This window comes from Lichenostomus cassidix, chromosome 1Aa (genome assembly GCF_008360975.1).
Source record: "Lichenostomus cassidix isolate B80296 chromosome 1Aa, HeHo_3.0, whole genome shotgun sequence".
Taxonomy (NCBI): Eukaryota; Metazoa; Chordata; class Aves; order Passeriformes; family Meliphagidae; genus Lichenostomus; species Lichenostomus cassidix.
Genome location: NC_139480.1, coordinates 9,813,708 through 9,826,831, shown reverse-complemented (window position 1 = coordinate 9,826,831; position 13,124 = coordinate 9,813,708). Strand labels below are relative to the sequence as shown.

General features: G+C 36.3%; 1 protein-coding gene across 11 annotated transcripts in view; it reads right to left on the bottom strand.

The window, feature by feature from the left end:
• Window positions 1-3,631: 3,631 nt before the first annotated feature.
• CACNA2D1 (calcium voltage-gated channel auxiliary subunit alpha2delta 1) overlaps window positions 3,632-13,124 on the bottom strand; it is a 353,423-nt gene continuing 343,930 nt past the window's right edge. For all 11 annotated transcript variants that reach the window (XM_085083515.1, XM_085083490.1, XM_085083507.1 and 8 more), the window contains one exon: window positions 3,632-8,258. In XM_085083515.1, the coding sequence (XP_084939641.1) occupies window positions 8,222-8,258 (37 nt within the window). In that variant the 3' untranslated portion in view covers window positions 3,632-8,221. The remainder of the gene's footprint in view (window positions 8,259-13,124) is intronic.

Here is a 13,124-nt window from a genome sequence, read left to right as displayed (position 1 = left end):
AGTTACAGATACTTAACCTTTCCAGAACTCTCTAGATCTTCAAGTTCTACCTATCTCTTAATTTCTTCTCATTCCCTAATGAAATAATGACGATTCCTAAAAAATTAAAATAAAATTCCATTAAAAAAAGGAAAACAAATGCTTAAAGCTGCTTACTCTTCTTTTTGCAGTCATGTCTCCAACAGCCTGATGGCAAGAGCATTTAAGGTAGCCATCCAACTTTCACTGCTTCCTCTAAATATAAGTGCTCAGATTCCTTCTCCCATGCATATTCTCAGACTAAAGAAAGACTAGAACCAGATTTTACATGTTTGAAACAAGTACTATATGTGGAAGAATATGATGTAAAAGATGAGCAACATCTTCTCCACCACCACCACCATCTCCCCTCCTCTTTGGAAGGCATCCAGTGCTGGCCCAGACTGTGCTTCACAACCACAGCCACCAAACCAGCTCCTCTCAGAACCCAAAGTTTGGCATCTTTTCCTCTATGTCTCATAGCCATGGCTGTTAAAGCACATGGGGGCCTTTCTCTGGCAGCTATGAGCCCAGATTTCATACCTGCCTTGCCTTAGGGGGAATTTACTAAGCCCAGACATTGATCCTGGGAACTAGGTTGATCCAGAAAAACAGAAGAGTCAAGTTTTGAATGAATATATCTCCAGTGCTTAGTTTTTCTCTGGATCTAGCACCCTCATGCCTCAATTTCAATAGAAAGATGTGTATGTAAATTCAACTGCAATAAGACATGCAGTGGCTTGTACTTGGAATAATTCTCCCTGTTCCATGTCTGTATGGCATGGATCTCCACTCTTCAGCCCAGGAACACAAATATCTAGTGCTCACCTAGTGAATCTCACTGTATACAATTTAGCCCCAGGTTCTCAAAGTTTCCCTACCTGTCATTTCCCACACTGGTACTCCCAAAAGATATAAAGAGCAAATCCCACCATTCTATAGAGTCTTTTCTCTTTTGTGCAGACTACAGCCAAACAGGAGAGGAGAATGCTGCTAATTTCCAATTTGAAATTAGGTATTACAGTATCTTTTTAGGCACATAAAGTTTGTACAATTTTCTCTTCGAGCTAATTAATTCCTGAAGCTCCCAGAGCCTACACGGAAACTGACTAAACCATACCATAATGAGTAGTACTTGGACCCTCAAAATATCTCACAGGAATAATACATGCTAACCACACATACCAAAACATTGTGCTATTAGTCAGTGTTCCAAGCATGTTAATTAACCTTTCCATAGTGTCTGTATTTCAATGCTCAAAAAATTTATTAATAATCAAGCCACAGAACAGAGGCTGAGATCACAAAAGTCTGGGTCACAAGAAGAGTCTGGGTTAAAGCCACAAAAATTAAAATGGAAATTCTGAGCGAGATTCCATTTCCAACTCCATGTTTTATTTTGTTTATTAAGTAACTAATTCAGTGGCTGAAAAAAAGAAAGATATTCTTGAAAAGTGAGCAACACTAAAGTCCTATATTTCATATTTCATTCTCAAAACAGCTGTCAGAAACTGGCAGCACTAAAAACCCACTAAAAACCCCAAACAAAAAAGGAATGGACCAAGTAGAAGATGAAGATTTTACTTAATATACTAACTCCTCTCCATGATAAGGCATATGACTAAAATAGCAGTAGAAATATCTTTTTAAAGAATTCACCTTCCGGTCGCTAAGGCAGATGGTCAAAGCTTGGCTAGGCCTTGTATCATATGTAACCAGCTCCTAAACTCTGTTCACTGTAGAGTAACTCACGAGCAACTGACAACTACAACTAGGTGAGACAAAGCACAAACATGTTTATCATTTTCCCAAAGGAAATATTTATTTCCAAGTTCAAATACCTGTTCTACACAATATGGGATGTACACTTGAAGATCTAGTCAAGGAAATATTTGTAACATCCAGAGGAAAAAAGGAAGTCAAAACCTCCAAAGAAAGAGAAGTGTGAGTGTTCTATTAAAAGGGGACACGTCACTAGAAGGTGTCTGGGTTTCCAAAACAGGTTTCAAAAGGAAAAGTCACTTCCTGAGAATGTGATATTCCCAGTCAGAAAAAGAGGGAAATTATTATGTATTTAAAACAATTAGGAGAAATACAGTTAGAATTCAGATTAAATCATTATCCTGAAAATTCTAATTTTTCTTCCCTCCTCCCCCATATACACTTTGGAACAAAAGCTCCTAAGAGACTATTGGAAAGAGACATTGTTTTCAATGGCTTTTACAACAGACAGAGAAAATGTTGTGCCATTGAGGGGGGGATTATTTTTCAGTCAAGCATTGCAAGGAGCACTAGAGTAATAGATGTGACAATGAAGGGATTTTGTAACATCCATGTTATATAATGTCTTGATTTCTGTAGATGGTTAGCAGCATCAGAGCTGCATTGGACAATGTGAAGTCATCTCTCAAAATAATACAATATGACAGGCCAAGTGCATTCTGGTTTGATTGCACAAGGAATGAATATAGAAAATCTCACTGCAGTGCAGCCATTCCAATATAAAACTGATGAAGTCAAAGATGCCTGTAAATTCTGGAAGTATGGGGGGAAAACTTTGTGTTGTCCAAGAGTGTCTTCTCCTTTATTTAATGACTAAGTGTATTGTAATACAGCATTTAAACTAGACGTGTACAAGAAAGAGATTTTGGGGGGTTTTTTGTTTCTACATCTCAGTGGCAGACAGCGTACAGAAAACATGATACAGTGAGCTCAGCATGTGGGGATAATCATGCAGTTAGGAAGCAATGTTTAATCTAGTTGAGGCTGGTAATCTCTGGATGTTGATGCACAGTGTCATGCACTGCCTTGTAGCATTTCCACATGGGTGATCTATTACTTTGCAGCACGAGAATCTGCATTTGATTTCTTATTCTCTTATCTGCTCCTCGGGGATTCAGTAAATCCATCAGAATTTTACGACTGCCATTCTCTCTGGGCTGTGACACATTCGCAGTCAATGATTAAAATCAGCCTTCTAATACAGTCACCACTTGCAGCCTTCTGCCCTGCACTTCTGAGAGATTTCCAGGGCCTGTGCAGGAGGTCTGAAACCCAGCAAAGCACCTCCTGAGCACACCAAGCCTGCTTATTAAGGGACATACACCCCCTCTAAATACAGTGCTTGGCTAAGAACAGCATCAGTACAGAAGCTGACTGAATCACTCCTCAGTCCTGGTCAGAGGTGGGGGCAACAACTTGGGCAGGACTCATCTGACTTTACTCTGCCTCTCCATGTGAATGACCTCTTGGACTTCATCAGTGTTTACAAGCTAGCAAACGACAACCCTTCCCAAAGCAATTGTTTCAGGGCAACAGGGATACTTCAGCTGCCTCAGACTCTTATTTTACTGAGAGCTTTATAGACTCTCAGTTTTTATTATTTATATTTTTTCCACTTTTTTTTTTTTTTTTAATTTTCGGTGTCAGAAATGAAACAGAAATGCTTTCCTGTGCATCCTTCTCTAAACCCCATGAAGACCTGTGTTAAGTCATTGTCTTCACCATCTTCAGACACTTGGGTACAAGTTTATGTAACTCAGAAGTATTGTATAGCAAACCATGTAGGCTCTTATTTACATGTTTTTATTATACAGAGGGAAGGATAAAATAGTTGTTGATTTTAAATGATAAACTTTTATTCTGAATATACTGTTTTTGCACAATAATTAACACAACAGTTCTAGGATTATAAACTTTTTATAACATTATTGTACAAATTTTTACAAAAAATTATTTTTTTTCCAGGCTTGTCAAGTTCCACAAAAGTGTCAAGAGAACACAAGAAAAGGGAGAAAGACCTGCTTGCCTTGTAAAAGCAACCAAGTCTTTTTTTTTTTTTTTTTTTCAGAAACGCACACTGAGCATTTCAATAAAAATATCCCAGAAAGCATGATCCAGACATTCCATACAACACAAGAAGAGAAGACAGCTTTGTCAGATCACAATCGCAATTTCATGGCATCTGAACAAGACAGTATCCCTTTAGCCTCAGTGAAATATTTCTTCAAGATGATGTTTTTTCTTTTAAACCATAAACAGGACAGATGCAAGTAGCTGGGAAGAGGGTGAGGCTAACTTTTCAAAACTCTTGAATTGTTTTCAGACACTTTGTTTTAATCTTTTTACAATAGTGTACAATGAGTATTAACAATATTAACATTGTGGTATGAACAAAATAATAATAAATCTGGCCTTTGTTAAAGGCTTGGATGTCTGATGAAGTTAGGGCAAAATTTATCCTAAGACAGGAATTATTAAGATTTCTCCTTAGGACGACATTCCAAAAACCTCCAAGTGCATTGTATGCCTTGTAGGCATTAATATATTCCTTAATGACCAGTATGCTAGCATCTGAATTTTTAGGATCAGTGCTACTGAGGTTGTGTTTTGGAATTAAGTCATTCTAAGCATGTTTTCTGAGCTTATGCGTTAATGGGAAAAAAAGGTCTTAATGTCTCTTCAGTGACACCAAAAAGCTCTCAACCACAGCAAGTAACACTTGGGTTGCAAAGGTCACTTAAAAGGGATACTGCCTATTTGAAACCAGTAAGGCCAGGTTTTAAGTTAATAAAAGGAATATTGTAGGAAAACTTACAAATGGCAGCAACACTGTTGTTTTTGTCAAGTTAAGCAGTAAAGCCTCAAGCATTAGAAACATGAAAAAGATCATACTAAAGTCTTAAAGGTACAGGACCTAAAAATCTTGTCAATCAGACCTGCTATGTCATGTTAAAAACCTGTTATAAATATGGACCACGGTCAGTGTTTTGGCAGTAATGCTGGTTGTTTAAATGAAAAAAACAGAAAGAAACCTTTCATGTTAAGTCCTCAAATCATGTTTTGCACAGTACCATGCTGTAACAACTTTAATGGTGGTTATTTGTCTGATGTACAATATACTGCATGACTTCTGTGTAAACTGAACCAGTCCCAACAGTTCCCTTGGCGCTATTTAAAGGATTTGAGCAACCATCGACAGAGCCTTTCATCTGACTTTAAAAAACATAACTTTTTACAATATATTGTATTTAAAAATATCTTAATTTAAAGCTTAGAATCAAGGTTCTTCTTTCAAAGACAAGAGAAGATGACTGTGATGCACTCTAAGGATACTTTTCTGCATGAGAATTTGTATTTATTCATGTGAGTTATTTCTATCAGACTGGTATTCACATTTTGAAATAGCTTAAGTTTAGATTGTATTTGTGATCTATGTTTTGCAATTTTCAGGTATTGGGGTATTTCAAAAAGTCTTGACCATCACTTGAATATATTCTAATATATAATTTCGAAGTATTTAAAATACTTAGTACTTTCTAAAGTATTAATCAGATGGGTAAACGTTGGCTAAATGTTCATACAGAATGTTATAATATTAGCTGGAAGGCTAAATGTTTATATAGAAACATGTTTCTTCAGGTCATATAGAGAGGCAAAGGAAAGGAACAAAGGACATTTCCCTCTTTGGATCACACAGGAGGGCTATGTGCCTGCATGGCATGGGCTTCTTCCTCCTTTTGCATTTGAGCACTCTAAGGGAAGTGGGATGAGAGCAAAAGCCACAGATGTTTTCTGTGGCAGCATGACTTTGTGCCATCTTTCTTTCTCCCGACAAACTCCAATGAAATGCTTATTAACTAACTCCAAATATGGCCTACCAGCATAAGCAAAGTGTTTGAAAATGTAAAACAGTGCAACTTGTTCATGAAGGGTTTCTTTTGGGAAGCTAAGTGAAAACTACAGAAAACTTAATATACTAACAATCTTTAAAGAAATTAAAAGAGCAAAACTCAAAATAATGTGTATTTGAATAACCTCAGAGTAAAAGCAATGAGTGCAGTAAATATTGGCCTAATCCTACAAAACTTGCTCCTCTCATAAAATGTCAATTGGCCACATTAAGGAAAAAGATTGGATGCAGTCTTGGCATTAGAAATACTCAAACCAATTTTTGTATCAGGTGGTCACTGGTGCTAGGGGGAACAGAAGTGCAGCACTATGACTGGAAAGAAGAGCTCTAAGTCTGTCTTAACCCACATTATCAACATTAGCTCACCTTCTCTGAGGAGGACCAGAAGTCATCCAACACAGTTATTTGTATTTTTAACCCCACGGCATTGCTAGATATATTTTTTAAAAAAGCTATATTTCATCACTGAACAAAAGTTCAGGATTAATTTTTTCACTCACTGTATTCCCAGACATGAGAAAATACACAGCTGGAGCCAAGGTACATGAGAAACAATGAACCAGCCATGAGTACAACTACAGTAGATATCTGATCGTTCAAGCCATGCCACGGCTTTGAGTAGCTTCTTCACTTTTCATAGGATATTAAAGCATGCCCAATCATTTTTTTAAGCTTTTGGCATGATCAAAATTATATCAACCAACTGCCAGCATATACATACCAATGATTTGCATTTTTTTTTATTTTTTAAAGAGCAAGTGTATTGTGCCATATTAATATTTGCATATTGCAGTTGTTAGCAGAACTGTACAATACCAGCAGAGTTGCACATTCATTGGTTTAGCTGTCTTGCAATACTGTTTAGTTCTGAAACCTAGGAAAAAAAGCGCGAATCATATTTTGCATCAACACTATGCTACACTGTAATATTGTAATTTACTGCACCAATCTGTATCACCAATGAGGTTGTATAAAAACAACTTCTAGAGTTATTATTCACAATCAAGTATCAATGTGCATACATACAGATTCAAGGCTCCCCATTTGTTTATATTTTTTCTAATCGCAGCAACCAGGTCATTTTGCTGTTAAATATGCTATTTTCAATAATAAATAGCAACAGCATAAGCTTTAATAGTACAGGTGGGTTTATATGAAGGAAACAAAGGGGGAACCTGATATGAACCTTAGAGAACATATACTTCCAAAAATAAATGTGTTAAATCTGATTTTTATATTCTTAAAATATCTGTACACAGATTTTCATGTGAGATCGTTATTCTGTAAAAAATCCACCTCAACCCTTTTGTTACAATAGCTATATTTACCCTATTTTCTCAGCTTTTTCATTGCACAGTATATTCAGAGCTCTGTTTCATAATATAATTTAATATGATTCGATTGCATCACATTGCAATGTTCAATTTCTCACACAATACAAGAATCACTCAGTTATCTTTTCAATGAACTATACTCTACCATCAAAGAAAACAAACTGAAAAACAATAACATAGCATCATCATCATGCAAAATACCCCTGGAAACCAACGTTCAAATATCACAAAGACATTTTTATTCACAAGCATTTTTGTTTCAGCCTTTGAAGGATTTCTACTAGCTTTATATGTAACTGCATTGTGAAAAGGAGGTGAATATTACATTGAAATCAATATTTTTTTCTGACAGATGACACCAAGTTTAAGATGAAAATCCCTTTTTAGTTACACTCTCCAGTACCTTTGTATTTTGAAACACAGTAGTTTTCTCCCTTCCTTCCTTTTTTTCTGCATACAGTATCAACCTACCAAAACTTAGCTGGCTGCATGATTCATTTTGGAAGAATTAACCACTCATCATAAGGCATTCCGATCATGCTGAACTTCTGGTGAAGACTGGCCAATATTTTCATTTTACTTAACTAGTTTGGACAAAACTGGTGTTAAAAGCAGCCATTGTGGTGCTAGTAATGTATATTGGGGAGAACATTTTCCCTTTTCTTCCTTTTTTTTTTTTTTTTTGGTTTTTAAATAACTGTTCATGTAAAAGAATATAAATCTTCAAGATATCCAAAGCTTAAAAGAAACAAAAATCATATACATAAGCTATTGTTAGGGGAGCCCTTTTACATGAAGTCATCAAGATTACAACAACAAACAAACAAACAAACAGAAGGTTTTAGATTTCCCCAATGGAGCACGTACAGAATTCTGTTTGGATGGCATAGATGATGCAGCATTCACACACGTTTAAGGATCCGACACTCCAACATGCAGGCATTGCGGTGCCTTGATGAGTCTCACGACGAGTGACAACCAGACACGAGCACTGCTGTTCTGCTGCTGTCTCTGTAGCTGACCCTCTCGAAAATGAAACTGAGGCTATCGTTTTGGCCAGGTCTTGATTAAGTTATGCAGGTTTTGGTTTAGCAAGGTCATAACTGGCAGTATCTGCTGCCAGATAACAGCCAGAGCAGGACCAACTGAATTGCTACCATAGACCACAGTGATGGACTCAGACCAGAGGCACCACCGCAGTCAGCCGAATCTTCCTGTCGACAAGAAAAACAGAAATCCTTTAGCATTAATTACAGTGACATTGCTTGAGAAGTAACCTACCGTTCAGTTTTCAACCTTTTGAACTATCTTTGAGGCACCCTTTTTGTTCTGACATATGTTATTTTACTAAAATAACAGTAAAATAATTCCTCGAAATTCCTCCGATTTTTGATACAAAGAGTGGCATTATTACTTTAACTAGACAAATGGGAGGATTAAATACTTTCCAGGTTTACTGCAGAAACTTATGAACTAGATGGGATACTTACACCATCAATCAAGAAATTCTATGGGATATAACTGGGGGCCCCAGAAAACATCACCTATATTCCTTAAAATTACATCAGTTTTAAGGTTCTGAATATGACTATTGTGAGAAAAGACAGAACAGATAACTTTTCAAGATTAGAAAACAAATACCAAAATATGCTTATGTCCATTTCATCAAATGATCGCACATTAAAATGAATATGGTCTGCAGGTGAAGATGTGATCAAAGAGAATGAAAATCCTTTCTCTGCCTCTGCTGCTCTATTCACGGATGAGAAGGAAATATTCTGTTGCACTATTTGTACATGCTTGATACAGTTTGAGGGCTCTCCCAGCTGCACCACTCTGTCATGCAGCAGTAACTATTCCGTATGTCACACAGCAATCACACCACTTTTCCTCATTCCTTTCTACCATTAATTGCTGTTCTTTGGTCCCACTTTGCCTGTAATGCTTAATACCTTTCACATGATGGACCTATTCATTAGTCCGGCTGAAATACATTTTATACCTGTTCTGGAGCCTGTAACATATCTTAGACCTTGCTTTTCAGGACTGATACAAACCTGATTAGTACCTAAAACACCAGGAAAAATTTCCAGCCATCCCCTCATGGCTTTGTCTGATGAGTCTGAGATTCATGGGTAGCTCTGAAGGCTGAAAATATTTGGTCTTTCTCTTGCTTTCACTGTATTCTCTACTGACACTATAAAAAGACACTTTCCATTTTCCAAGAGATCCCAAGCTCCCAAGGGCAAGGAAACAGTGTAGGTGGAAAGGAATTCAGGTATATTGGCAACTGGGAAAACTTCTTGAACAGGAGCACTATGTGAAGGGAAGGACAGACGACTGAATCTGAACAGTAACAGAGCCTGGCTGCTGGCACAAAAATCAAAAAGATTTTAGAACAGAAAGCAGAGGAAAGCCAACAGGCAGGGAAAACTCTTGCTTCAGACTGACATGGCACTGAGGCATATGCAATTAATACTTAATATGTCTCAGAAAAGACTGGTGTGTGGGTGTGTGTATGTGGGTGTGTGTATAAAAAGTACAATCAGGACAAATAAAAGAGTCATTAAACAACCTTTAATTTATTAAGCAAAACTTCCCAGTGCAGAACACCAATGCTAGGTTCATAAAATCAAGATGGATGAATGAAGACCAGTCATCAACGAACCATCCCAAAATAAAACATATATCAGAAAAATGGTGGAAGGAGAATAATCAGTAGGACAGGGCATTTGTCTTATAGCTTTTTAAGAATGGCAGTGCAGGAAATAAACAGAAGGGTACTATGCAAGGGATGATACAAAATGCAACAGCATAAAAGTATTACAGGAAAAAGGAAGTGTGATGAATCTCTGTGGGTAAGAAATTTCAGTCTTGTAGTAAAAAAATGTAGTACAAGGATCGCACTGCTGACTGCCTGATCAAAGGGACAATAACAATGTTATGTGAGATTAGAGAAGCCACATAAAGACTGGATCGAAGCCTTATCAAAGAGGGATGTAGAAAGCACATTTCTGGATATGATAAATGACTTTTGGAACAACCAATCTTTGAATCTTTAGCGATGCACAGGGCCTGTTCAAAATTATTAGTAGAGTTGCTCTGTATAGCTCTAGGCACTTCACAGACCACCATGCAACAGGTTTTAACTTTATTGTGTGAGAGATCAGTCAAAAAAAATTCAAACCACAAGGTTTCAATTAAAAGAAAGGTAACTGCTTGAAAATTAACAAAAGCAGTTAAACCCCCCTCAACCAAACCTCAAAACCAAGAAAAAAGGAAAATCCCTCAACAACCAACCAAACAAAAACCAGAGAACAGAACCGGCCTTCCCCCAAAAGTAGTATCACAAAAAAACAAGTTCCTCAAAAGTATTCCGAAGAATATTTAGAAATATTGCATTAGATCAAATTAGAAAAATCAACCATAAACCACCCACACCGAAAAACTCAAGCCCCCCAAAAATGAAAACACACCTTCATCACCCCCCACCAAAAAACCATACAACACATAAAACCCAAATCCTAAAAGAAACACCCCTGCATGAATGAGTAGGGGACTTAAGTGCACTGCCATAGAGAAAAGGTTAGCCTTTAAGAAATCAAGTTTACTCAAATGGGCAAGAACAAGAAAGTACATAAAAATGTAAGATCAGATATAAACAGGAAATAAAGGGGGTTGATAAAGAGTTTTTTATGACTTCCCTGAGTAATACACTGAAAATGATAATAGAAATTTCTGACTAAATCAAAAGCACAAAGCCAAATATTATGTTAGGGCAGCTGCTTTGTAACAGAGGTGTAAATACAGAATTTGGGAATTACAGGGCATAGCAAAGGACTTCAATGAGTTCTTTGTATCAGCTTCAATGGGTTAAAATTTTAATGGTATTCCTTCCACACACAATGTTCTTTAAAGCTGGTAGGTTTCCAAAGCAGTTTGGAAAAAATATGGAAAATCAGATAAAGCAGACAAAGTAGACTCAGTACTTTATCAGAAAATACAGCAGTCACTGAGAGTCTCCTTTACAAACTTGGATGGAAAAAAAAAAACAAAAAAAACCCAAAACAACCCCAAACCCAAAAAAGCCCAAAAATCACCATTCATTTCCTTAGAAAGAAACAAAAATAATTTTGTCCAAAAGCAAATACCTCATGTTGGCTGCCATTCTTTATTAACAGTAGCCTCTTCCAGACACATCCCTGTCACGTATTAGCTTTAATTTAGTTGTACAGGTTCAGCTTAGGCATTTTGTTTGGGTGGTTTTTTTTGTTAATTGCACTCTACAAGTTTAAGATTCCTAAGGTTTCTGGTCAACAAGGAAGTCCTAAGTGAACTCTGTTGCACCACATTTGGAGTAGGATGCTAAGATTTCAAGATGCACTGAACTTTCTGGTTTATTTAGTTTGGCTCTGTCACTATTTGCATCTGCATTGTGTCTTGTCATGCAGCTTTATTTCTATTCAAAGCACCTAAAAATAACCCTGTTGCTTCTTCCTAAAAGGGACTACCATTAAAAACAGAATTATCAGTAAAGGTTTCCTCTCACATGAATTCAGCAAACAGCACTCAGTGTTACCTCTTGGTATTTATTATTCTTATCACTGAAATTACTTAGAAGAGTCATCTTTGAAGAAACAGTTGAAAGTAAAGCAGGAGATTTAAAATTTCCAACAGACGGGAGATGTCTGGAGAGTACAAGAAGTAAACTGAAAGTCTTCAATAAAACAGTGCATAATATGAAGGGAAAACATCTTTATAATGAAAAGAGCATCCAGTATGGACACCAAGCAAGTAGACCTCCACATGCAGAATTACACAGTACTCAGCTTTTGTCATCTTGCATGAGATCAAATATTGCAAATTATGTTGATAAATTAATCCTATCACTATATGTACTTGAAAACAGCCTCCATTCTGTTGTCCATTTCTATTTGCTCCATGCAATTTTTTTAACTACATCACAATTTATCAACTGCTCTTACATTCAACAGTCATACAATGTAATATTCCTATTGGGTTGAAGAGAAGTATTTTAATATCTTTTTTCTCTCTCCCTAAGGCTATACATAGAATTTTTTAAAGGATTCACAATTCACAAGTAGAGAATATCTTCGAAGCCTTATGCAGGAGAGGCATTGTGTTATATTAAACTCTACTACAGAAAAGTATGCAAGGTTTATACACATATTTCAAGGTTAGTGAAATTTTAACCTCATATTGATCAAAGCCACATTAAATTTCTGAGGTTTGTAGACCAATTTGCAGTGGTAAACCAGCAGTTCTGCAAGAACAATTTCTAAATATTGTCTCTGGAATCAGTTAATTCTTTTGTGTCCTAAGCCAAGACAAAAATAGTGGTGGCAAACAAGGTACATTAAATCCTATCTAAATTAATTTTTTTCTCCACAAAATTGCACACTGTATTTTTCTTTTGTATTTTAACTGCTGTCAAAATGATAAGAAATGTGAAAATATAAAATAAAAAAAGAGGAGAAAGTCTGTTTATGTGCTGATTTACATGAATCAAAATAATTAACAGTCCCCTAGAAATGAGTGGGATCCCATCCCCAATTTAAAAACAGATTGAGAAAAATATCAGTTTTAAATGGTGTTCAAAATGCCTTGTTTGAAATCACTTCCCCTCTTCCTGAGCTGTAAGAAAATTTCTCAGCTGTTTCATGGTAATGTTATTTTTGAGATTTCTTTCTAAAGTATCTTATAACAAAGATATACAGCATCATTTTATCTTCTCTTTACATTATCTTATCTTTACCTCTGCTAGTGCAATTAGACACTGAACTATTTTTAAGTAGTTTCACTGAAATTTTCCAGCCCATTACATTAATCACGCAAATCCTGAATAATAGATCAGCTGGACACGTCCTCTCTTTGTTGTCTTCAAAATTATGTCTGTATATTAATTCTCTTTGAAGAGAGGGAGAATTGTAAAAGAAGTTGGAAAGAATTGTTGATAGCCACTTTCATTTCACCAGAAGCGAATGAGAAATTTCTTGCATTAATAAATCACATGTCAAATTTCCTTGCATGCTTGAGGTAGAGAAGTGTCAAATCCAAAT